The 27,438-nt window shown below is 37.1% G+C and overlaps 1 protein-coding gene across 2 annotated transcripts; it reads left to right on the top strand.

The window, feature by feature from the left end:
• Positions 1 to 1,063: 1,063 nt before the first annotated feature.
• LOC113091276 (lysyl oxidase homolog 2B-like) lies at positions 1,064 to 27,103 on the top strand. Of its 2 annotated transcripts, none has more exons than XM_026256686.1 (14): positions 1,064 to 1,188; positions 2,520 to 2,889; positions 3,602 to 3,777; positions 11,997 to 12,208; positions 14,488 to 14,698; positions 16,162 to 16,345; positions 17,771 to 17,928; positions 18,039 to 18,206; positions 21,316 to 21,481; positions 23,827 to 24,067; positions 24,180 to 24,295; positions 24,454 to 24,590; positions 24,723 to 24,834; positions 25,585 to 27,103. In XM_026256686.1, the coding sequence occupies exons 2-14, from the start codon at positions 2,550 to 2,552 to the stop codon at positions 25,653 to 25,655; spliced, it is 2,292 nt and encodes a 763-aa protein (XP_026112471.1). In that variant the 5' UTR covers positions 1,064 to 1,188; positions 2,520 to 2,549; the 3' UTR covers positions 25,656 to 27,103. The 2 variants fall into 2 exon arrangements, with proteins under 2 accessions (XP_026112471.1, XP_026112472.1); XM_026256687.1 differs by having other exon boundaries at positions 1,073 to 1,219.
• The last annotated feature ends 335 nt before the right edge of the window (positions 27,104 to 27,438 follow it).

Raw genomic sequence — 27,438 nt, 5'->3', positions numbered from 1 at the left:
GAGACTGTGACTGCTCTCATATATATTATTTATTCATTTTTGATATATTTTTAATGATATATTTTCAATTCATGTTTTCAGTCATCAGGCTCTTTCAAAGTATTTATAATAGCCTACTTATCAAAGAAATAGCCTAAAGCAAGTGGAAAATCTTTCTCATGACACATCTGCTATCTTACTAGTTAAGTCTAATTAGCATTTATGGGTTCGTTTACAGTTCTGTTCTCCTAAATTCACTGTTACCCACAAGATGGCAGTAGCCTATTCAATAATATCCCACAAGAGAACAGACAGCGGTTCCAATGATGGGAGGTCCGAGTCATGACGGCGAAACGATTCGTTCAAACTGTTCGTTTCAAAGAATCTGTTCAAAAAGATGTTATGTTCAGCTTTTGTTTTACCTCATTACATTGGTCCCCGATCAACATTTATTTTTCCAGATCAGTTATCAGCCACTATTAAGTTAAGTAAATATATTTAGAGCCGAAAATAAGTTGGATTGCAATAAACGATCGTACACAATTCATTTAGCAGAAATGTATTTGCCGAAAATAGGTATTTATTAAAACCAATATTTCTTATGTGGGCTAAAACGGTAAACTATATGCTACTACCTTTTCTATTTCTATATTTATATTTCTATGTATAGTAGGCTATGCATGCACGCCATGCTTTGCTGAATTCAGCCACGAATCAGGAATCATTCAGTCCGGTTTTGTGAACCGGTTCAACGGATTCGTTGACAAGATCGCATTAAAAAAGATTCGTTTAAGAATTGAAAATAACTATGAAGTTCAGCTATCTGTCTTACTGGAATACATTCGTCCCAACCAAAAACGACAACACCAACAAACATTAAGTAGCCTTCCAGAAAACTCTCCACCAGTCACCCAAAGTTTCAAGCTAGGGGATTATTTAATCCATCACATTTATTACACTAACTTCTTTTAGGCACGTACATTTTTTTTAAATTCCAGTTATGTGCCCGTGCGACTGGAGGTCTATGAGGTCACCAGCCCACAGTGGTGGGCGTTAGGGGGGAGTTCTACAAGGCGTAACTTTGTTTCGACTTCTCTGAAATTGTAGGAGATCAACCAGTGAAAGTTGAGGGGATGTGCAACAGCTGAGAGAAGCAGAGATTCACTTTCGGAGGAGTATTCCACTGTGAAAGTTGCACTCACAGCAAAAGTAAGCTGACAACTGCATCTGCTTTGCTTCAGTAAGCTATTGAATAATCGCATTTTTTCCTCTTTTTTAAACGAAAATAGCTGTACTGAATATTTCGTTTTAAAATCTGTTACCTGACATTCTGGTTTTACAATACATCACGTTTCCTTGTAAGATAGGAGAGAGAAAGAGAGAGAGAGAGAAACAGCGATTTTAATGGTTAGGCATGACGTCATACTTGAGTTTCGTGGGATAGGATGCAAGTACAAGGAGTTTCTGACTAAATAAGAGATATAAGTTGTGCTGTCTTGTTGGTTTATGTGATTGCATAATATATTTCTTATATGTGCCTTTGCTTTTTGTTCAGGAAGAACACTGGGTTTTTGTGTCTAGGTGGAATTGCACAGGACTGTGACCCCTTGACATGTAAACCCTTTTGTCCTGTCAGAATCCTATTCATGGTGGTCAGGGGACTTGCTGTCTGGAAGTAAACTACTAACAGACAAAAACCAGGTCTTCAGGACTGGAATGTGAGGCAGTTCCAAAGCTGTAGATGGCTCAGAGCAATAGTCTTGTTCAGGCGAACACACACACAGTATATACCAAATACTTTCTGAACAAACCCTGTGGTCTGTGTGGTGAGCTTTATGTAAATTCAGTTACGAAGTTTTGGGCAATTCATTGAGACTTCTGAGGCCATGTCTATTTGCCACATGTATTCGGACAATGCATCCTAAAATCCTGAAAAGATTATGAAAGATTTATTCATGCTTGTATAGTTTTAGTTTAGGTTACAGGCTTCACCATTGTGATGTATTTTAGACAATAATTTTCTGAATGTGTTTGAGAAAGTGAGCGGAAGTCTTAAAATGTGCTTTTGTAGAAGTGCCTCTTTTATCTTGGAGTGGCAACCTTAAGGGAACATAAGGTTGGAAACGTTACGTTTTTTTTTTTCTTTCTTTCTTTACTTTTTTTTTGTTTGCTTCTGATAAACATGTGATAAACAGTTGATTGTGCAATTTTTTTTCTGATTAGGGCATGTCATTGTAGATGAATAGTATGCCACGGTGTAGTCTAAACAAGTCTCTGTGTTCTCATTACTGCACTCTTTGATGTGGGCTGATTTGGGGATGGATCCTTGAGCGCAATACTTTGATAAAAGTTCTTTTTATAAAAAAAGTACACATAAATGACCAGTTGGAAATAGATTGAAATAGAAATAGATTATGTCTGTCTATTAGCATTAATAATGCCTTTCTGTGCTGCCTTTAAATAGTAATAACAATAAAACCTACTTCCTTTGCTTCACTTTCACCCCCTATTTTTTTTTTTTTTTTTTTTTTTTTTTGTAGGCCATAAAAATCTTCTGAGCCTCTATCATTATGCTGACCCTCTGGTCTGTGTCAGTTTTACTATTGTGCACATGGAGATTTAGTTATGCACAATATGAGCATTTGGGTTTCCTTCCGGGCTACCAAGACCCTGCTCAAGACCTTTATACTATTCCAGAGCTTCCTAAAGATACGCCCAGGATACAGCTACGGCTGGCAGGAGAGAAACGCAAGCACAACGAAGGGCGCGTTGAGGTCTTCTATGAAGGGGAGTGGGGGACTGTGTGTGATGATGATTTCACCATTCATGCAGCCCAAGTTGTATGCAGAGAACTGGGTTATTTGGAAGCAGTCTCCTGGTTTCCATCATCTAAATATGGGAAGGGAGAAGGTAAGATAATTCTATATTTTTTTCTCTTTTACAATCATGCTGCAGTTATTGAAAAAGTTAACCCCAAAATTAAAAATGTATGAAAATGTACTCACCCTCAAGCCATGTAAGATGGGGGGGGGGTGGCTTTACATGTTTTGCTCACCAGTGATGTGAATGGGTGCTGTCAGAATGAGAGTCCAAATAGCTGATAAAAAACATCACCATAAGTCAGAGTCATGTGAATTACTTGTGGATTATTGTGATGTTTCTATCACTTATTTTGGCGGCACCCATTCTCTGCAGTGGATCCATCAGTGAGCAAGTGATGTAGTGCAAAAAGTATCCAAATCTGTTCTAGTGAAGAAATCTACATTTTGGATGGCCTGAAAGTGAGTCAGTTGTAGCAAATTTTCTTTTTAGGTGAACTACTCCTTTGATATTATAGGTTAGTACATGTCCATGGAGTTTGTTTGTTTGTTTATTTATTTTTATCAACATCAAGATTTTAGGTTAAATGTATATGAATGTATGGTTCTAGAATTGGTTCTCATGCACCCTTTTCACTGGTTTTAATGAACCAGTGCTCTGACAAATGAATTTTAAAGCTGCATACATAATAATTATGAAAGTATTAGCAAAACAGTGAATATCTGCAATATTTCAGTCATATTCTTCTATGGAGTATTGATGAGTTTTAGAATATACATGCACTGACTTTCTGTGTTTTTAGGTCGTATCTGGTTTGACAATGTCCGCTGCACGGGGAATGAGAGGAGCTTGGCCCAGTGTGAGTCTAATGGCATAGGAGTGTCTGATTGTAAGCATTCTGAGGATGTTGGGGTGGTTTGCAGCGACAAGAGAATCCCAGGATTCAAGTTTGTGAACACCCTTACCAACAACATCAATGTAAGTGAATTTACTACAGGTGTGTTTCTAAATCTGTTCAGTGGCATCATGCCCATTCAAATTTTTGAGCCAAATGGATTTTGAATGCAACTTCCAAAGGACACAAATAAACATTTTTACAGTCATGTATCTTAATATTGTAGGTGCAAAATTAATAGTGCCCCAAAGCCTTTTAGTGAAATTCACCCATTTTGAAGCCAAAATATGTTTTTAGTGATTTGTGCAAAACCATTGTGTTTATGTGTGCAGGTAGTACGGGGAATCTGTCCAAAATTTTACAAAATATTAAATTGTCAACACAATACAACCAAACAGTTTCAGCATTTAATGAGAGATGTGTTATATATCCATTTAAGTGTATTTTAAAAAGATGATCTGTGCAGGTGTAACGCAGCATGAAAATGCAGAAAAAAAGGTGCAGTTTAGCCTTTTGGTGATCAGACCTGATAGCTTACTCTAATTTGTTTCTGTAAGCTACAGAAAGGTCTAAAATTCTTAATGTTCTGGAACAGTGACATTAAATGTGTTACTAATGTGTGTTCTTGATTCGGTTCATAATTCAGAAGTACATCATGGCCTTGGCCTTATCTAAATTCATTTCAAAGTCCAGTTAGAGTAATTACAGGATTTGTCCCCATCCTGTCTCGTTCCATACACAAGCTGCTCAGAGCCGACAGTGTCATCTTGAAAGAATGTATTAAGCATGCAGAGAAATATTTCATGATAAGCTCTCTAGTAAACAAAGAGAAGTGTAATTCCATTCTTTTGATGAAACACAGACTATAGAAGATGTGACAAATAAGAGTTAATCTTTGATTGTAATTCTCAGTGTAATACCATATGGAAACCTGAATGAATGTCCGTCTGAGCACTCATCACCACTGTACTTTGCAGCAAGAAAATATCTGAATATACTTATACTTGCCTTTTCTAAAAGAATAGGGAATATTTGAGTCAAGCAGGGGGTAGAGGGAAGTCTAGACTTCTTAGATCAGCTTCTATTTGGTAGTCTCCAGCTAAGAAACCCTGAGAGAAAGCCAGAGTCAGCTTTTCCGTCTATTGATAGCCTGCAAGGGCTCCAGATTAAGGCAGTCAAATCACATAGAGGTTTACCATAATGCCGGCCTCATTCAAGTCATCTGGGAATGTTCATAGGCAGCGCACTGTGGCCTTCCTCATGTTAAAATGGGAAAAATTATGTAATGTAGGTATTAGTGCAGAAATGGCATATGTAGAGGAGCGTCCAATGTTGAGACTTTAAAAGAATATTGGGGGAGAATACTTGAACACTACATTTTCCAGGTAGTGGTATGGAATAGCTATTGTCATTAAAGTAGTTTATTTTACAGTATACGTAATAATTTGCTGAATCACTTCGCTCAGAAGCATTGATCTAAAAAAATCTTGTCAAGTTGTTTTAAACCCAAAACTTAAGGAAAGATACAGTGTACTTTTCTGAACCTATCCAAAAAGCTGCAAATATTTATGTGCCTCAAATATCCTGTGACCCTGCTCAACATGAATCCGGACCACAAAGCGTTTTGAAACTATGAAATGGTGCCACGGATTACTACTACAGTTAACTGTTGCTACGCTTAGACGTGGAAGTTAATCTTTTTATGAAACTTAATTTTGTGTGTGAATACCTGAAAAACTGTAAATCATTTTAAAGTGACGTGACATTCAGCCAAGTATGGTGACCCATACTCAGAATTCGTGCTCTGCTTTTAACCCATCCAAAGAGCACACACACACACTGTGAACACACACCCGGAGCAGTGGGCAGCCATTTATGCTGCGGCGCCCGGGGAGCAGTTGGGGGTTCAGTGCCTTGCTCAAGGGCACCTAAGTCGTGGTATTGAAGGTGAAGAGAGAACTTTACATGCACTCCCCCCACCTAAAATTCCTGCCGGCCCCGAACTCGAACTCACAACCTTTCGATTGTGAGTCCGACTCTCTAACCATCAGCCCACGACTTCCCTTTAATAACTTTACTTGTGCAGGTCCTAAAAAAGTCTTAAATTTGAGCTTAAATAACTATGAATTCATGTATTTCTGGACCTTCGCTAGTGAGGAGAGTTTTTTACTGGACAATTTTAGTTAAAGACCCCTGCTGTAAATCATGGCACTACATGACTTTTTTTACAGCAAGACTTAGAGCATTGGCTGGTCAAATCTGTATATAGTTTTCTGCAGCCTAATTTTAATGTGAATGAACGAGAAGTTCTCCCTGTTTGCAAAGAGAGGTATGTGGTTAGCCAGTCATGATTTTAGTAAATGTTTCCATTTACTCAATTTATTTAGCTCTATACATGAAAACTAGATGAATCCATTTTTGACAATTCTGATAAATCTAGGCATTATACAAGCCCTGTATAAATCCGGACCAGTGCTCTCATCCACCATTATCATGGAAGAGTGGGACAGCAGAAGCAGCTGGAAGCCGGGCCTATCATGCAGACACGTGTTATGCAATACCTTAATTACAATCACAGGGAGTTTGTGCCTTTATAAAGTACTGAGTTCAGGGGAAGTTGCTTTATTTATTTGCTGAAGAGTTAACGACTGTGTTTCTTTTAACATAAAATCCAAGTTGGGCTTAGAATGCCTTGGAAAGATTTTTAAGGTTAAGATATTTCTCATGTACAGAGTCATTTAGTTCTGTTAATACTTGTACAACAGCTGAAGATAAACATGGTCACCACCACTTCATCTCATGCTGCTGATCAGCTCGGAAACAGGCAGACATTATTTGTTTTGTGACTAATATGTTCCTCCTCCCTGGAGTCTGGCCCAGCATGCACAATTATTCTTGCTCTACATGTTCCACAAATCCCCCTTTTTAAAACCTTTTTTCAAGACTGTACTGTACTGTACTTCACTGTACTGCACTTCACAGATATTTTTCACATGTCTATAAGTGAGTTTATTATGTAAATGTTATGCAGTGTATATTTCCTATACATTTCCCGCTCGCATCAAAGGTCAAAATGTGACTGTTATTCCTTACCTTTGGGTAAATGGAATAAAATAGTATTTATGGTTAAAAGAAAAAAAAACTTTAAAGAAAGTAATTGTTTTTTTTTTCTGTTAAATGCTTTTAATAACTGAGGGATGAGTAAAAATTACATTTGAGGTAATGAACTGCATGACACAGACGCTTGATGGATATCATATTTAAAATAACATTTCAGTGACCAATGATTTCAGTGATCAGTTAACAGTTTCATTACTATCAAACACTCGCTTTCTCTGTTTCTTTAAGTCGATGTTCATTCTGTTTACTTATCTGCCTCTCCTCCCCTTTAAGTTACATACTAAAGGGAAATGACTCACCCTACATTACACAGGATGTTTATTTCTATGAAGTAGAAAGCATAATCTCTGAAAATGCAGATCAAAACACAGTTAACGTGACTAGCAGTGTCATTTACTGTGGGAAGAGTTGTTCTTTCAGTCTTAAGCCTAGCCTTCACTACTTTGTCGCCCTATTCAGTATAGTATGTGACTATTGCTTGTGGTTTTTGTAGTACATTTTGCTTTTGACCCAAGTGGAAAAACACATTTTTTTTTAACATTCCTGAGGATTCCGAGGTTTCTGTACATGTAAACGTTTTCCTTGAAAACTGACACCAAAATTCAATGTTGTTTTTTCCAGTGTTTCAATGTTAAAAATTCTTGTAGGAGACTGTTAGGTCAGAAGGAACCGTTAAAAGAGTGGCAGTCAGAGAAAGAATAAAAAGACAATTAAACACGGGCACCAGATAAGTGGAATGGGCCGTGCTACTCCAATCTTGCTATTTTAGGAAACAGATAATCATCACTTGTGTTAAGGCGCTCAGTCTGTCTAACAAGACAGGCCAGGGCATTGTCCAGCAAAGTAGAAAGGTTGTTTGTTAACTGTTGCCCATCTTTTTTAAAAGCTCAGTAACAGACAAGTTTATGTAAAATGTAACTATGAGCATTGAACTATGAGCAAAAACTATGAGCATTTTGTTTGTCACACTTTTCTGTTATAAGTTGGGGGAAGGGAAAATGGTAATAGGAAATGGGCTCCATCTGGAGAGAAGCATTTAGCATGTCTTTGCAAAGAGTTTAAAAACAAACAACAGCCATTTTTAACAGCAGAAGTTTTATTTTTTGTTAAAACCATGTCTTTGTTCCCATCTTTAGCTTTAATATCTACCATTTGTACTCCTTTTGTGGATTTTAGACATTCATTTAAATTTCCTTCACCAGTAAAGTTATTTAAAGTTGTTAAAGTTATAATGTATTATAAAATCAGCACTGCAAGTTGTTTTATGATAAAGTTTTACATTTTAGTACATTTTAACTTGGGTATGTTGATTTATTAGATTTTTTGAATGAGTTTGTGGAATAATTTTATGTTATTTGTATTGTTTAGTTGTAGACTCTTTCAACTCTTTCAGTTTTCTTCTTGTTTGAAGGGAAAAACAATGTGACATTTTCCTTTTCACAATCTGTCTGGCGGCCAGTGGAAGAATGCCTGTCAGTTCACCACTTGCGCCTCAGACTCCTTCTCCTGTCTGAGCAGTAGGAGGGTTCTCTTTTTTCTTTTTGAAAGACAGACTGGTCTCCTGAGACGCTTACTTACATCCACAGAAGGACAAGCCCTCATAAATCGATATCCCAGCTGCTGTATTTTTCTTTCCTCGCTGCAAAATCCAGTTACTATGGAAGCCAGCCACACGTGTTTGGAAGTCTTTTTCTTCCTCTTTTGTGCTAATAAATCACACCTCAGGTGTTTTTTTTTCCTTCCAACCTTAATTGAAACTTTCCACATTGCCTGTTTAGAGAAGAGTTAATTGAAACCTCATGTAGCTGAGAAATGTGCACTTGTCTTTGAACTCACTGATCAAGTCACAAAGTAAATGGTTACTTCAATCAAAAAAATTAAAATCTCATTTATCAAGACTACGGAGTTGTTTTCTGATGGAAATTCACTTTTTATTATCCAACAAACAATATGTTATGCCACATATTTAAAAAATCATGAATCTGTGTTGGCGTGTTTTTTTTTTTTTTTTTTTTGGTTGCCTTTATATGCAGTTTTAGCTGGTGTTTTCCTGTAGCTTTTTATTTTAGCATTTGATGGGAATGCTTTGTTGCATCTCACAATTGCTTAGATAACAAAAACTGTTTATGAAAGGTTTACTTAGTTTTGTGCCAAGTCATGGAAACTGCTTCTATATTTTGATGTCTTTTGCTGACCACAGAGTCCAATTTAGATTTTGGAAAGGCACAGACCTTCATTAAATCCGTTCAATCTGCAGCTATGACCACTTGCTCAGAGGCATAAAAAAAACACTGACCTTTTCATTCACAAAAAAAATAAATCTCTTGATTTACAGATATGACCATTTCATGTTTTTGAGTGATAGGCAGTTCATTTGTGAGTTTTGTTTTGCCTCGTGAAGATTTCGGACATTTTAAAATCCATAATAGTCTTTACTCTTTAGGTCATATTAATGAACGCTTGTTATTGTGTTTACATGTTGGAATACACCCACATAATTGCACTGCTTGCATTTCTAGTGTGGCGCAGTAAGGATATCCTTTGACTCTGCCACATTCATAAACAACCATATTCTCATTCCTAGTTCGAAATCCCTGACTTCAGCTTGTATTAATTGCTTGATTATTTATTTATTTATTTTTCTTAAATGAAAGACACCTCCCTCTTTTCTGGTTTATGTTGTAGAGGGCGGGGGTGAGTGGGTTGTCCACTTCTTGTTCTCCCTCACTTTTCATAAAAATATGTAACCTTTTACAGGCCAAGGAGCACTTTTATACCTGGTCATTGCAAAGTTTTTTTTATTTTTTATATTTATTTTAAAACAATTGTATTGTGTAAGAGAGAATGAGAGACAATGTCTAGTTTAGCATCTTTAACTTTGGTTAACGTTTAATTTAATGCTATGTTCCACTGTTCAAGAGTGTGGAGTTGTTTTTTGTTGATGTTAGCAAAAGTCTGTATGGTACTTTGGTTAAAATTACTCAACGGTTGTGTTGTGTAAAACAACACCCTTTTCATCCTTTCAAAAACAGCTCTGTTCACAGTGACTTGTTTCAGTGCGTGTCTCTTTAAATGATAATGAGCTACTGCTCAGCCCGCCCCTCTCTTCTGTAGGGCATGTTGACAGAGGACAGGATTTGCTGCCTTGTAGTGATGGGAAGTTGGGATTATTTTACTGACTTGGACCTTTGAGTCTCGTTCAGCTAAATAAATGATTCTTTTTTTCAAAGTCATTTAGTTCATTTAAGCAAAATATAATTAAAATGTTTAGTGTTACTTCCCTAACGCATCTACTGCAAACAGTACAAAACTATAATGCTGTAAGAAATATTAATTAATGGTTTACCTGGGTCTTCAGTCTATGATTAGCTCACCTCACCTCTTATCTGACAAGTCTTCAGGTTTGAGTCGTTCGTTCATCACGTGACTCCCATAAGCTAAACCAATGCAGTCTGAGCCAGGAAGAAAATTGACTTGTTCATCTCTCGAGTCTTTCGAATTGTTTGTCCTTTTGTCACATGACGTGACAGCATTGGATAGAGAAATTAGTTAATTGACAAGCGTTCGTACAAATGGGTGCATAGTTATTATTATTATTATTATTATCATTATTACTATTTACTCTTACAGTTACGTGGTGCGTTTCTGGTCTCAAATACTTCTTAGAGTTTATAAATGTGTGAATTTCTGTCATTATGGTTCTTATTGTTACTAAGTTTCTTTCTGGTTTGGGCAGCATTGTTTAAGCTCATGGGTCTGTCACGTGATGAACGAACGACTCGAAAAACCCGAAGACTCGAAACAGGTGAACTACTTGACTAACTCCAGTACAGAACCTATAGGATGTTGTGCATGCGCGACTGAAAGAATCACTCCTCCAGACGAATTATTCTCCCTGAGTCACATTAAAGATTTGTTCAAAATGACCCTTCATTACTGCCTTAGTCTTATTAAAATAGCTAGCATTCTACATTGAATGTGGCTGCAAATTGAAACAGCTTGCTGGAAGACACATCCAGACTCAGACATCCCATAACAAACTGACAGTGTGTTTACTTTTCAGCTCTTCTGACCTAGCAGACTTGCCAGAAACCTTGTGCAAAAAACTAAATGCAAAAAAATAACAAAAAATTAAAGTAAAAATTTCATCCAGTATCCCCTTTATATATAAATCTTTGATGAATAAAAAAAAATCTTACATACCCCAGACTTTTAAATGGTAGTCTGTTTAACACAAATTTAAACAAAATTCACAAATATGTGGTCAAACTATATCATAAGGTACAGAGGGCAATGTAATGTCTAAGCTCAGCATCGCATATAGTCTTTCAAAACTCAACCCACATGGTCTCTTTGTATAGGAATGTGGATCTACTTCTAAAGCTCTTCAAGTAGTCTTAGAGTCTACTGAAATGATTTAGCTTAATTCTTTCTGACGCATTTAGAGCTCACATAAGCCTAGATACTTCCTGAAAGAATTTGGTGTTAGTCCATAAAATATATGATAAATAAATAAATGGGATGAAATAATAATTAAGATGCTGCTATGTGAATCTAACGAGTTGAAGTACCTTCTGATATTCAGTGTTGCATAATATGTTCTCCAAGTACTTCAGTTTTCCAGACTTTGGGGAAAGAATTTTAACCATGCACCTTTGCCTGATTATCAAGGTGTCTGGGATTATTTGATGTGAGCTTGAAAGCAGTAACCTCTTCTTTGCCTTTTTATTTATCGACTATATACGTCAGAACCCATTAAATGCATTTTTACAGTCTGGCTACAGATGTGAATTGTTGTTGGCTTGAGGGTAAACACGGCTGGACGTTTTTTCAGAGGTGGAGCAGGTCAACAAGTCCTGCTGATAGGATGTTTATAATGAAGTGAAGAACTGTAAAACCTGTTTAGTTTAAAGTGTTAAAGTTAAAGGGTCAAATTAAGAGTTTTACAATATGAGTACACTGAATAATGCTGACATAGAACAAATTGAAACTTTACGCTATTTGAAAACGGAGCCATAATAGGGTAACCCAACTGACGGGAGATTCCTTGTTAAAAACTTATAATATGTCTAATATGTTTGGCCTTCGGTTTCTCACCCTGCAATTATTTTTCTTGTTAATACAAAAATCATTGTATATCATAAATCAGCTTTAACAAAACGTGTTGTCGTTCGCCCTTTAGAGTCTGAACATTCAGGTGGAGGATGTTCGTATACGTCCCATCCTGTCTACATATCGTAAGCGCATCCCAGTCACAGAGGGCTATGTGGAGGTGAAGGATGGAGGCAACTGGAAGCAGATTTGTGATGATGAGTGGACTCAAATGAACAGCAGGGTTATCTGTGGCATGTTCGGCTTTCCAGGAGACAAGAGATACAACACCCGTGTGTACAAGTGAGTTCTCATTTGGCCTTCAGTCGACATTTCTTTTGTGCAAATATTACTTTAGAATATAGATTTCTTTCTACATAAAAGTAAAAGTAACTTTAGGAACCTATAGGGAAAATTTAGAATTGTAATTTTACATTTTACATGGAGGTACTCCCCTTTTGATAATAAAAATCCTACTCCATTCAACGCATATGGAGTTTAATTGTTTGCTTGTAGCTTTATTTGGAATGTACACTGACAAATATGTTTTACATGAAAATATGGTCGTGTTATGTGCTGAATTTAATCCCGTGTTCCAACCTATGGAACATAGCAAATGTTTCAATCATAGTGCTCCTACAGTGTATAAATTCTAAACCGCTTTGATGCATCTTCTGTGATCCAGTGGCCCTTAAAGCTACTGCAGGGTCTGTGTTAGCTGACGTTTGAAACATATAGAGGTTTAGTTTTGTAAACAAGTGAACTAAGTCATCCAGTATAAGAGTTTCATCACAAAATTATTTTATTTTATTTATTTACTGAATAAGGGTGGACTGAATGTTCAAGGGAAATCATCCTGGTCTAAATTTCAGGATATATCTTATGATGTTGTTTAAGAGAATGTCCCCAAATCCCAAGTCCCCAAATCTTTACACTTCTAGTAGTGTAGAATACAGTAGTAGTACAGAGGAAATATTTTTATGTTTAAGCTAATTTAAGCTAAGCTTTAGAAGTTACAGTGTATGCTTCAATTTTCATTTATTTTAACAAATATAAATAAAACTTCCTTAATCTAATTTGCTATGCTGCTTAGATCGAAGTCCTATTATATGTTGACTATCTTAGTGTAAACAGCCTGACACTTTCATACCATAATTCACCATAAGTCATTTTTTGTTTAAGTCATTAAGACATAAATCTTAATCTGTTAGCTGTTGGTAGAAAGCCTGAAAGAAAATACCCAACATTGGAAATAAAATAAAAATAGACATGGTGCTTTTCCATCAGCCCTGGTCTGAGAAATCACTGGATACCTCTCAAACATGTGTAGGTAAATGAACCTTATTTGGGGTAGAAGGATGTTTTCTAGCGAGTCTTTTAAGAATTTCATTGTAGATAAATCTCTGTAGTACTCCTACAAGAAAATGGGCAAATAAATATAAAAATCTTCTGAGGGCAACTCAAACTTATACTTTCTGCTAAGCTATTACATTCCATAATGTATTCATAATGTATGATCTACGAGTATATCTTCATGAGCACTTTCACAACTATGTGGAATTCAGCACTAAAGACTAGTTAGGACTAGAAAATAATGAATCTGCTTTATTACAAAACATACAGGCACAATGGAAATTAAAGCTTTATAGTTGGTTGTATTCTCAGACTCTTCGGCTGAGCTACGTGCTTCCCTACACATGGTGTGCCTTATGAAATGTGCAGGCGCTGTCTGTTTTTTTTTTTTTAATTGGGTGCTTGATGTTGGGGGGAGGTGGGGCACGTAGCCAAAGGCTGTAGCTTTTTCAGCAGGGATCCAAAATGGGCTTCTTTTCAACTACCTCTGTCTGCCCTGTGGCTCTAAACCATGCCTTCATAAGAAAACTTGGACTATCCTTTCAGAGGATCGCACATGAATGGCTCCTGTAAATAATACGGCTCTTTCCCTGGCTGGAACAAACAGACAATGTTCTCAGATGATGAAGTATAACAGCTTTCCCTACAGCTGTTCCCTCAAATAATATAAATGAACTGCCTGGTAATATGTTCAAGCTTTTGTAACAAATTGCTTTTTTTTCTTTTCTTTTATTCTCATCTTTAGAATCTGTGAGTTAAATGCTATGTCTAGCATTTCTTTTGTATCTTCCAGAGCCTTTTGTGTGTTTGTTTGTGTCCACATTTGTTTTCCCAATGGTGGTTGCAGCAAGGATCTGAAACAGACTTTGGAGCAATTCCAGTGTGAGACGTTCTCTCCCTCCGAGTCTAAACAAAAAACAAATGTGGACTGTGTATGTTTTGTGAATGACGGCCAGTATACTTCTGACAGGGAACTGTTAACATCATGGGATTTCATATGAAGCTTCTCAAATATTCTGTTTGTAGGATGAGCACCATTTTTCCTGCAGGAATATATGACGTCACTTCAGCAACATTTCATCTTTTGACAGTTCAGTGTGTATCAAATCTTTAATGCTGTCACGAATCACATATTATTACTATGATCTTCCACTTTGGGCCTATACGAGTTTTGTTTTAGTTATGTTTATTCAGTTTAATTCTTAAATTCCCTTTGCTTTATTTCTCAGGATGTTTGCCCGCCGTAGAAAGCCAACATATTGGGATTACTCCATAAATTGCACGGGAAATGAAGCTCATTTGTCTAGCTGTAAGCTAGGCCACATGCTTGCCACGAATAGCACATCTGAGCAGAGCAGTCCTGTGGTAGTCAGCTGCATCCCTGGCAGAGCTTTCGCCCCCACTCCCATGGCAGGATACAAGAAGGCCTTCAGACAGGAGGTGAGGCCAGATGATATATTTATTTCCAAAAATCCAAGAAGCCACATGCCCACATGTGTTTTGTGCTGAACTTCTGACTCTCACCTTTATGAAAACTATTAAAGGGATACTCCACCCCAAAATGAACATTTTGTAATTAATCACTTACCTCCATGTCGTTCCAAATATGTAAAAGCTTTGTTCATCTTCGGAACACAATTTAAGATATTTGGATGAAAACCGAAAGGCTTGTGACTGTCCCATAGACTGCCAAGTAAACTACTGTCAAGGTCCAGAAAAGTATGAAAGATGTTGTCAGACTAGCCCATCTGCCATCAGTGGTTCAAATGTAATGTTATGAAGAAAGTTGTTATTTTTGATTTCTTCACGTTAAAAAAGTATTCTCATTGCTTCATAATGTTACATTTGAACTACTGATGGCAGATGAACTATTCTGACGATGTCTTTCATACTTTTCTAGACCTTGACAGTGTAATTTACTTGGCAGTCTACAGGACAGTCACAAGCCTCCGTGTTTTCATCCAAAATATCTTAAATTGTGTTTTGAAGACAAACTAAGCTTTTAGTTTGGAACCACATAGGTGTAAGTGATTAATGACAAAATTGTAATTTTTGGGGTGGAGTAATCCTTTAAGTATGGAGCAGAGCTAAGCACAATTTTTCACCGTGGTCATATCTTGATCTAGACTAAGACTAGACTAGACTAATCTTGATCTAGACTAAGTGGTTACTTCAAAGTGAATCGTCTCTTACTTATTTAAAGAAGTTTTAATGGGAAAAGTGACAGTTTTTTAAGTTCAATATTTTAAGTTGCCACAAACTGTGATTATATGAATACTAATGTTAGAGAACAAAGAAGAGAATATTTTTGAATCTCTAAAGCACTGTGAAGCCGAAAATGAGATCACTCTTTCCAAATTACATATCTATGTGGTCCATGTGGAAGCTTGCCTGTTGCATACCATTCAGCGAGGTCAGTGAGTTCATTAGCATGAAACAGATCTGCACCACTTAAATGTATTCCTGCAAGAATTCCTATAGAAGACCTATGATTGATTTTATGGTCAAAGATGAACTATTACATGAACTGAACACTTTATTTCAGCAATGATATATTAAATTGATCATAAGTGACAGTATGAATTTATGATGCTACAAAATATTTCAGATAATTTCTTTTGAACAATGCACAGTGGTTGCAAAAAAAATAAATAAATTAGCAAGCACAACTGTTTTGCAAGTGAGAAATGGATTTGTCAACTTTTATACTCTTTTATAATGATGTTAGGCTTATGATGTCTTGAGGTCTGTAATGCACATCTGCCATTAAAATTTCCAGAGTTATTGGAAAATGTCTCAAATATCAATATCCTTCATTGTTAGTTAGTATAACCATAATTAGTTTTTAAGCAAAGAGTTTCAGCTTTTCTGCTAAGAGGAGTCATTCTCTTCTTCCTTCACAGCAACCTCTGGTGCGTCTCAGGGGTGGCGCTGTACTTGGAGAGGGGCGTGTGGAGGTGTTGAAAAATGGAGAATGGGGCACGATCTGTGATGACAGCTGGAATCTCATAGCAGCTACTGTGGTGTGTCGTGAGCTTGGATTTGGAAGTGCCAAAGAAGCTATTTCTGGAGGTCAACTTGGACAAGGTGCATATAGTTTAACTGATCAGAAGGTTCTAGAGAGAACATTACAACCACCTTGATTTCTGTGCATGTGTTGGTGCACTTTTTAAGTATTCATAACACAAGGTGCTCTAGGGAAATGGAGGACTAAATTTGATATATTGCTTGTTATAATGAAAGTGATTTCCATCAGTATGTTCACTACAGACACTATCTTTCTAGCACACCTTTAGTTTTGCAACTTGAATAGAACTGCTTTTATGACTCTGGGGGGTCTGGAATCCCCAGGGGGCTGCAAGGTGTGGGAGGGGAAAAAAAATTGAATTTGAATCGTTTCTCTTCTACAATGGTGTTTTGATGCCACAATAAATAAATAAATAAATATATATATATAATAAATGAATACAATATAACAAGAATAAAGTAGTTGAAGTAGCAATACAAGATTTAAGTTGTAATATTTTGAAAATAAAGTCAAAATATTTCGAGAATAAAGTGAAAATTGTCTGACGTTTTTTTCAATATAATTTAATTATTGTTTATTTTTAATGTGTATATATATATATATATATATATATATATATATATATTACATGGCACTAAAAAGTTGTCATACTCATTAGTTTACACATTAACATTTTTTAAAGGGGTTATGAACTGATATGACTAGGTAGTCTTTGCATACTGTATAAGATAAGTATTACACAGCAACTCTTTCATGTTTTTATTAGTAGATACCAAGTCATTTTGAAATCATTTTGAGTTCTGAAATTTAAGGTATGTTTTTATAGTGCAGTGACCTTTTATATTTGAGAAATCAGGGAAAATTAGATTTTATGATACCAAATTATGTTAACATATTTTTTTAATGTTTGCTGTTGTTCACACAAATGGATCTTGAAAAATTTATTGATGACATTATATGTTATGAAATGGGTCCCCATTTTCAGACCCCGGCCTAAATAATACGTTAATGCAATAATTCATGCATACATTACAGTGTATCTGAATGTTTTGTAGTAGTCGCACCATGCTATGTCAGTTAAAGGTGTTTGGTTTTGACAAATTGCATGGTTCCATTTTTGTTTTAGGTCACTGATCTATAGTTATCTATAGTCCTAAAAGGGATCCAAATGATATGGTAGGTCATGGTTATGTAGCCTCTGGATTGATAGGTTTAAGCTGAAAATATAACTTCTTTCTCACTTGAAAAAGAAAATTCCTTAAATTCTTTGAAAAATGCACACAATAACTATTTAAAACAATGCACTACGGTTCTTGTGTTAAATTATTTTTATTTTTCTATGATGCCATCATTAGATATGTGTTTAAAGATATGACTCTTGTCATACCTTAAAACATACCTTACTGTTTGAGCTACAGTAAATAATTATGATTAAATATATGTTTAAATATATGTCTCTCTGTATGAAAATGCATATTTTCCAGGAATGGGCCCTGTACATATGAATGAAGTTAAATGTTCTGGCTTTGAGAAGTCTGTCACTGAGTGCCCCTTCAGTATGGACAAAGACTCTGAAGGCTGCAGTCATGAAGAAGACGCAGGTGTGAGGTGCAATGTTCCTGCCATGGGCTTTCAACAGAGGGTAAGAACTTACTGTTTTATGCATCTGTGGTACCTTTAATATGACTGGATATTGAAATTTATTTTAACCGTTATAGCATAACATAGTCACTGTGCTCTTCATTATTGCAGCTGCGTTTGAGTGGAGGTCGTAACCCCTTTGAAGGCCGTGTGGAGGTTCTAATGGAGCACAACGGTTCTATGGTGTGGGGGACTGTGTGTGGTGAGGGCTGGGGCACAATGGAGGCCATGGTGGTCTGCAGACAGCTGGGCCTGGGCTTCGCAAGCCAGGCTTTCCAGGTATGTTTACCCTCACAACCCCACTAGAAATGGACATTTAAAGGTACAGGTTGTAGAACCTGCCACTAGAGGGCGCACTACCAAAACAATAACAATCGCGTGGTTTGATGACGCTAAGAAGGAGCGTGGGATGATGGGATTTGTTGTCTTCTACCCAACCACTGACGGCCATCAATCAGACGGAAAGATAAATCATGGATTTAACGGATTCAAAGACGCGATCAGACGATGGATCAGATGCGTCCTTGTGCGGGTCTAGAGACGCGATGCCCCGCGTTTGGCATGTATGCTCCATAAAACTAATCTTGTTGATCGTTTTAATAGCATACATTTTCTGTAAAGATACGAATCAAAACAACTCACCTGTCGAGTAAAACAAAAGCAAGATCAGCATCTCTTTCTAGTTGAAGTTTGTCGCGAAGCTCTTTCCATCTAGAAAATGCAACACCGATATTGATCCTTGCTCTTTCTCTCCTCTTGTCCCAAACTTTTTTGGTTTTTTTGGTTGGCCCTTACGTTTACGGGAGCTGTCCTTGTCGATGGAACCAGCGGCAGACAGTAAACATTAATAATGTTCCATAAATAAGTAACACAATCCACCATGAAACGTGCAAGAAGAAGTGAATAAGGAACTGCTTGAAGCTAAATTTTCTCATAATTTACAAGTATCTGAAAACATTAGAGATATTGTTAGTAATCGGCTGGAAAAAAATAAAAATAAAACACTAGCCTAGTGGTTTTTGGATATTTTACTGCCAATATCTTACAAATTGTACCTTTAAGTCTCACATTAAGAACCTTCACACTGTGCTTAACCCTTGGTTACCAGAGTTACAATAACCAAGATAATCAGGGTTTAGAATGACCCAGGGTTAAAAGTTTGAAGTGGGATCCTTTTACACCGCTGACACCTGAACAGACGGCTGGTAAGATATGTCTATCCCTCTCACCAGGTCGTCCCTTGATCTTAATAAATTGGGTGTTGGCCCTTTGAAGAAATTCATGGTATTTCAACTTCACATTACTATTCAGCTCTTTTTGTATAAGCAGGGATGGTGGAAGACTGCTGTTAGTGGAATCAAAGCTCTGTGTGGGTTGAAAGTTTTGTAAAAGCTTGAGAGATCTCTACTTGTGAAGTATAGCTTTAGAAAAACCAGATCATATCAGTTCTGGAATGTTTCAGGCCAGTTATCTTGTGACAACGTGATTCCTGTGGTGGCCATTAACTGTCCCTGCTGATTGTAAATAAGAAATCGCAGCATTTCCATTTCTCAGACATGTTGTCTAGTCTAATGACACTGCATCTGCCAATTCACAGATGGGATTTTGTAAACAGAGCCGACTGTACCTTCGAAAGAATGTCCCCTGATTCTATTTGTCAAATATGTCCATAAAGAAACTGTTTTTCTGTTTTTCTCCCAGCAGCACGCTTTCTCATCTGACGTGTACTGCGTCCAAGATGAAATTCTTTCTTTTTACAGCTTGGGACAAATGAGTTACTGCAAGGAAACAAATGTACTTGTGTATCTGAAGTCTGAAATGAATCCCAGTTATGTTAGAGTGTGATGTGTTTTCCCGTTTCATTGACCTGATATGCAGAGCTCTGCAAAGTCACCCTGTGTGAATGATGGTTCTGATACTGATAGAGAACTACGGTAATTAGTAGAACAGCTAACTGTTTAAGACAAGTTTGTTTTCCTCAGATTAACCTTAAATACATGCTTTCTGACAGTTATAGATGTCTGTGTTTACGGTTGCCAAGAGAAACAGTTACTCCCTTCTGGTTTGACATTGTTAAAGATAAACAGTTACACTTGGGAAGACTTTAAGAGAGTTAGAGACTCTCTGTTCCAGGAGAAAATTATATCTCTTCATCAAATGGATCTTAAATAGATGACAAGCTAGAACAAAACAGTTGACTCCCGCAGGGTCGGAAAAAAAAGAAGGAGAGGTCTGCTTTTGAAGATGTTACTGTTGTGTTGACAAGTGATTTATGAAATGGTTTTGTAGTTTGAGGGGAAACGGATTGTCTCACGACTTTAAAGTGTAGGTAACTTAAAATATAGTAGCAAAGAGAACAATTCGTTGCTCTGGAACTATTCTATGGCTACTGTTTAGTGTTTTGACTTTTCCAATGATTTGCTAAGCTAGGTCTAGGTTGCTGAGGATTTTTCTCCGTTAGAACAAAGAAGTCCCTTAGGTTTTGATTGGGTGAAATGCAATAGCACCATCTTGTGGTTATTGTACGTTTTAGTGTTTTTCTCTTTCTCTGTTGACATTTTCCTTTTCCAATTTTCCTCAGTTTAGTTTTTTTAACATCTGTTCCTTCATAAGAATGCATTCAGGGCATGTATTTTTTTCCTTTACGCCAGTCTTGTAAAGACACCTAGTGACGTGAATGTAAAATCATGAAAAAGCAAACGTTTTCAATTACAGAAACCACTAAATGCCCTACTCAATGAATTTTGATTTTCAGTTTTCATTTTAATTGAAATTAGTTTTTTGTCATTTTGAAATGTGTTGTTGTCTACTGTATAATATGTGCATTATATGAGTAATGTGCATGTTTCTATTTATGTATTTACTTTAGTCACCGAAGCAACATTTATTCGTTTTTGTTTAGGTTTTTTAAAGTTGAAGTTTTGATTTGATTTTTATATATTATTTATATTTCAGCTTTATTTCAAACAATGAAAGCTATTTTTAATAGTTGTAATTTTAGATTTAATTAACAATACCAACACATTACTGAGATAAAGCAAGTATTATATATACATTTTAAGTATGCCTCATACATGTCTGCTCCTATGATGCAACTTGCTTCATGTAAAATAAAACAGCTTTTACTAGGCTATGATATTTGATACTTTTATCATTTGAGTCTGCTCATGTGAGTTTACATTTTTCAAAAGTACTTTATGTTTTAAAAAGAATACATTTTAAATATATATTTGGGACTGAGTTAAAATTACAGGGTGCACCTTTAATAATGTAACATCTGTACAATTATAAATGCTGTCTTTATATTCAGTCTATTTGCACTTCCCTTAATTTCCCCGGTGGATTGGAAGAATGATTTGAGCTGAGGTGTGATTATGTGCTTGTACAGGAGACATGGAACTGGCCTGGTGCAGTGAATGCAGATTCAGTGGTGATGAGTGGGGTGAGGTGTGCAGGAACAGAGATGTCTCTCTCCCACTGTCTGCATCACGGACAATATCTCAGCTGCCCTAAAGGTGGAGGCCGCTTTGCTGCTGGAGTTTCCTGCTCTGAGAGTGAGATAATTATCATCATATTCAAATATTCAAATCCAGTTATTCTTATATTTTATTTTACATTTTTATTAATATATTAATTTATTAATAATTTAATAATAATTTATTTCTGGACAAAACACTGACCTCTACTGGTTACGTTGAAAATAACATGCAAGACTGTTTTCATTGTATGAACACTAGCACATATATGTCCTTTCTGCTCCATTTGTATCAATTAAATAAGGGAAACAAGCTTTTCGGTATGCCATGGCTAGTGATAGATGCAAAGTTTGTTGTCAGTGTGTACTTTTAAATCTTTGATCTGTGAGCTGTTAAAGGAAGAATCAAAATGCATTTTTTTTTTAAATACAGTACAGACCAAAAGTTTGGACACACCTTCTCATTCAAAGAGTTTTCTTTATTTTCATGACTATGAAAATTGTAGATTTACTCTGAAGGCATCAAAACTATGAATTAACACATGTGGAATTATATATGGAATTATATAAATAACAAAAAAAGTGTGAAACAACTGAAAATATATCATATTGTAGGTTCTTCAAAGTAGCCACCTTTTGCTTTGATTACTGCTTTGCACACTCTTGGCATTCTCTTGATGAGCTTCAAGAGGTAGTCACCTGAAATGGTCTTCCAACAGTCTTGAATGAGTTCCCCGCGAGATGCTTAGCACTTGTTGGCCCTTTTGCCTTCTGTCTGTGGTCCAGCTCACCCCTAAACCATCTCGATTGGGTTCAGGTCCGGTGACTGTGGAGGCTAGGTCATCTGGCGCAGCACCCCATCACTCGCCTTCTTGGTCAAAAAGCCCTTGATGCCTTCTACAATTTTCATAGTCATGAAAATAAGAAATCTCTTTGAATGAGAAGGTGTGTCCAAACTTTTGGTCTGTACTGTATGTATTGGTATTGTGTTGTTTTGTTTTGTTATTTTAAAATACTCTATACTATGTACTAAAATATATAGTAAAATACTATATACTATATATAAAATTTTCTCAGCCTCCCCGGTAAAGTCTATGCCAGGGTACTGGAGAGGAGAATTCGGCCGATAGTGGAACCTCGGATTCAGGATGAACAGTGTGGTTTTCGTCCCGGTCGTGGAACACTGGACCAGCTCTATACCCTTTCCAGGGTGCTGGAGGGTTCATGGGAGTTTGCCCAACCAGTCCACATGTGTTTTGTGGATTTGGAGAAGGCATTCGACCGTGTTCCTCGCGACATCCTGTGGAGGGTGCTCTGGGAGTATGGGGTCGGCGGCCCCCTGCTTAGGGCTGTTCGGTCCCTATACGACCGGAGCAAGAGCTTGGTTCGCATTGCCGGCAGTAAGTCAGACCTGTTCCCAGTGCATGTTGGACTCCGGCAGGGCTGCCCTTTGTCACCGGTTCTGTTCATAATTTTTAGGTTCAGGTTGGTGGAGAGTTCCTGCCTCAAGTGGAGGAGTTCAGGTATCTTGGGGTCTTGTTCACGAGTGAGGGAAGGATGGAACGTGAGATTGACAGACGGATCGGTGCAGCTTCTGCAGTAATTCGGTCGCTGTATCGGTCTGTCGTGGTGAAGAAGGAGCTGAGCTGTAAGGCAAAGCTCTCGATTTACCGGTCAATCTACGTTCCTACTCTCACCTATGGTCATGAGCTGTGGGTCATGACCGAAAGGACAAGATCCCGGATACAGGCGGCCGAAATGAGCTTTCTCCGTCGGGTGGCTGGGCGCTCCCTTAGAGATAGGGTGAGAAGCTCGGTCACTCGGGAGGAGCTCAGAGTAGAGCCGTTGCTCCTCCACATCGAGAGGAGCCAGCTGAGGTGGCTCGGGCATCTATTTCGGATGCCTCCTGGACGCCTTCCCAGGGAGGTGTTCCAGGCACGTCTCACCGGGAGGAGGCCCCGGGGAAGACCTAGGACACGCTGGAGGGACTATGTCTCCCGGCTGGCCTGGGAACGCCTCGGGGTCCCCCCAGAAGAGCTGGAAGAAGTGGCTAGGGAGAGGGAAGTCTGGGCGTCTCTGCTTAGACTGTTGCCCCCGCGACCCGGCCCTGGATTAAGCGGAAGATGATGGATGGATGGATGGATGGATGGATGGATTTTAAAATACTGAGAACTTCTGTGGCTGCTCATCTTGCCCAGGATGCTTCTGAAAAAGAGATTTTTAATCTCTAAATGTTTATGTCCTGGTGAAAAAAAGAACAATAAATAATGTAGCTTGTGGTTTAATATGTGTTTTAAACCCATCACTGTCAGATAATATGGAGTTGAAAATCAAGAAGAAACATGCAGAAACTATTCTGGACACCATTCAACATCTGTTTTAAAACTTTAGCTAAATTTTATTTTTTGGCTTTGTTCCCTGCAGCTGCCCCAGATCTAGTGCTCAACCCCCAGGTGGTGCAACAGACCACATACATAGAGGACCGTCCTATGTTCATGTTACGGTGCGCTTATGAGGAGAACTGCCTGGGCTCTACTTCCAGTTCCACCCCAGCCAACTCCTATCGCCGGCTTCTCCGGTTCACCTCCCAGATCCACAACAATGGACAATCTGACTTCAGACCCAAAGCCTCCAGAGAGAGCTGGGTTTGGCATGACTGCCACAGGTGAGGGGTCAGATAACTGACAACTGACATCATATTAATATGATTTCTAAAGGATCATGTGTTACTGAGGTCTGGAGTACATTCAGGGTACTGAAAATTTTTACTGTTTCAGTCACTATCACAGCATGGAAGTGTTCACCCACTATGACCTACTTAGCAACAATGGCACCAAGGTGGCAGAGGGACACAAAGCAAGCTTTTGTCTAGAGGACTCAGAATGTGATGAAGGTATCAGAGAATGTGCCTGTTTTTGTAGCCCACAGTTAAATCAAATTTCACCTCACTCTAACTCTGTGTATTATTGGTACTGAAATTAAATTGGTATTAAATTTACAGTAATGTGATCAACTTTTATGATGTGCTCTTTGTATTGTTAACTTTATTAGGAATAGAGAAGAGGTACGAGTGTGCGAACTTTGGTGAGCAGGGGATCACACTGGGCTGCTGGGATACATACAGACATGATATCGACTGCCAGTGGGTGGACATTACAGATGTTAAACCGGGAGACTACATATTCCAGGTAATAATGGCATTTACAAACTAGTTGTAATTTTAGTACCAAAGAAATTCTTTTGAATCCTGTTATCCTGATTCTTGACCACAGACACTGTGATTCATTGTTTTTACTAACAGTGTTCACTCTTTCTGACAGATTGTAATTAACCCCAATTATGAGGTTGCAGAGTCTGATTACACCAATAACATTGTCAAATGCAGATGTCGATATGATGGTCACCGTATATGGATGTATAATTGCCATATAGGTAAACAAACATTTATGAATTATGCTTCTTCACATTGTCTTGTCATGAAAAATGTTTCACATGTCGTCATTTTGGACTTTATAAGTCCCTTCACTTTAAATATGGATATTTTCTACTAAGTTTAACTACCAAAAAGTGTCTAAATACTACATTTTATAATATAAATTGTATCATTTGAAACTTAAAGTGTGCTAATTCTTTAAAAATGAAAGGCAAATGTAAAATTTACATTACCACTTAAATATTTTGGTAGTTTTATATATATGTATATATATATATATACATATATATATATAAATGTATATTTTTATTCAGCAAGTATGCACTAAACTGATCAAAAATGACCATGAAAACTTGACTAATGTCAGATAATATTTCTATTTCAAATAAATTCTGTTGTATTGAACTTTTCATTTGTTAAAGAAGTCTGAACAAATGTGTTTCCTCAAAAATATCAAGCAGCAAAGCTGTCTTTAACATTAATAATAAAAAAAACAATCATATTTGGATCATGTGACACTGTAGATTGCAGTAATGCCTTCTGAAAATTCAACTTTTGTCATCACAGGAATAAATTACATATTAAAATATATTTTTAAAAGCGTCATTTGAAATGAAATGAGATCTCATTCCAAACATTACATTTCTTACTGACACCTTCATACATTTTAAAGTAAAATTCTTTGTTTGTATAATATAGTACCCTGTATAGCCTTATAGTGAACATCACTGTGATTCTGTCTCTTTCAGGGGGCTCCTTTAGTGCAGCGACAGAAGACACTTTCCCTGGCCTGATCAACAATAAGGTGATCCATAGGTAAAAGAGTAGTGCTGATGAACACCCAGAAACCACGGCCAACCAGTGAGATTATCAAGTGCCCTGAACCACTACACCTCTCTAGAGGGCCTTTCATCTCTCAGCAGTAATTCCATGGTACTCTTTCAATTATGCTCAGTGTCAGCACATAGGCAGCACAGTCATCTACTGTATTACAGGACTAAACATCACTTTTTCCATTGAGAACTCAGATTTGAGACAGGAAATGACTCTGAAAAGATTAACAGACTGAAATTCTGTTTTCCATTTCTCACTGCTGAGCCAGTAGCAATTCTAAAACCTCATTCTTTGTTTGCTGTTGGTGTTGAAGATGAAACTGTGGATAACTCTCAAGTGAACTCACTTCAGACATGAAAGGAACTCTGGTGCACTTTTTTATTTTTTGACTTGACAGGACTTGTGGTTTAGGTCTTTTTGTAAGTGTTTTGATAAGGTGAGAGGACTTTTCTCAGATGAGTCTTCTGAACGAATATTACATAAATCTACAGAAAAATAAAGGCATGAAGAGACCAGTACCTTTTTTGTGTGTCATGCATTTCAACTAAATACTTTGGCATTTCGAAAAACCAAGCCGATGACTTCTGCTTATAGATATTATTGTTATTATTCAACTACCTTATGGGTTTGTAGAGGAAACAACTGATGCATTAGAAATATATAATGAGCCTTACAATATTTTCTATCCGTGTACAATTTCATCACTATTTTCAGAAATTATGTTGTTACATTATTAATTGCAGTGTAAGAAAACTTTGAATATTGCCAGTAGCTTAAAGCCAACCAATTCAGATAAGTGGTTTGTAAACACTGGCATCCTAGGAGCAGATGACCCTGTGCAAACTTTATTAGTTTTGTTTGGGGTTTTTGCCCACCCTGTTCATGTTATTTTGAATTCACTGGTGGACAATCATTGTGAATTATTTACTCTGTTGAATCTGACTGGAAGACATCACAAGCATGCTGGTCCTTTCCAACTATTCATGCAAGGGTATTCATAGTATTTCATCATGCAAGTATTCAATAATTTATTTTAAGAAAGGGATGCTATTTCATAATATCTTTGTTTTTCAATGTGGAATGTCTTTCATCTATTAATGTCTGTCAATGGTGCTAATATAGTGTTATCCTCTGTTTTTTTGAGGGACAGTTTCAACTAATTTCATATTATGCATACTTGAATGGATGTAAAAATCATGGATGTATGCGATGTATCGTAATAAACATGCATTATTTGGCAAAGAAAAACAATATAGATTCCTACAGTTTGGACAAATGAATTATCTTAGTTGTTTTCCTGTGTGAAGCCATTTTCTCCATATTGCACCCTCTTGTGGTGCATTGCAATATGGCAAACACATTGTAGTGGTTTCTGTATTCACTTAATTCACTAAAGGGTGTTCTAACAAAATAAAAAGGCGGAGTTTTAACAGGCCTATGCTCTTTAGATGATTAATTGCATATCTGTTTTTACAAAAACAAACTACCAATTTTACTAATAATTTAATAAAGTGGTGTTACACCATGTCTATACTGGACGCGAGCAGCACAATGCAATGCGACAAAAGACAACAGTACCCATGCTGTCATGGAAAGCTCTTATGGACATATTTTGGGCGTGTTCAAAGCAATATTTATGAAATGGGAGTACGCTCTTCCTCAAGATCTTTATCTGGGCACATAAACATGCAAACTGTACAAAATTATTAATGTATAAGGCCCACGGTCTTCTAAAAACCTGTGCCTAGAAGTTATGTTACAGTGGGTAC

Source organism: Carassius auratus, unplaced genomic scaffold, assembly GCF_003368295.1.
Source record: "Carassius auratus strain Wakin unplaced genomic scaffold, ASM336829v1 scaf_tig00214183_4049273_7079891, whole genome shotgun sequence".
Lineage (NCBI taxonomy): Eukaryota > Metazoa > Chordata > Actinopteri > Cypriniformes > Cyprinidae > Carassius > Carassius auratus.
This window is presented reverse-complemented; position numbering and strand designations above follow the sequence as displayed.

What these genes read in the sequence shown, in the direction of transcription:
- LOC113091276 (XM_026256686.1), top strand. Translation starts at nt 2,550, where the DNA reads ATGCTGACCCTCTGGTCTGTGTCAGTTTTACTATTGTGCACATGGAGA. An exon ending in CCCTTACCAACAACATCAAT is followed by an intron (nt 3,778 to 11,996) that starts GTAAGTGAATTT and finishes TTCGCCCTTTAG; the next exon opens with AGTCTGAACATTCAGGTGGA. An exon ending in GATGTATAATTGCCATATAG is followed by an intron (nt 24,835 to 25,584) that starts GTAAACAAACAT and finishes TGTCTCTTTCAG; the next exon opens with GGGGCTCCTTTAGTGCAGCG.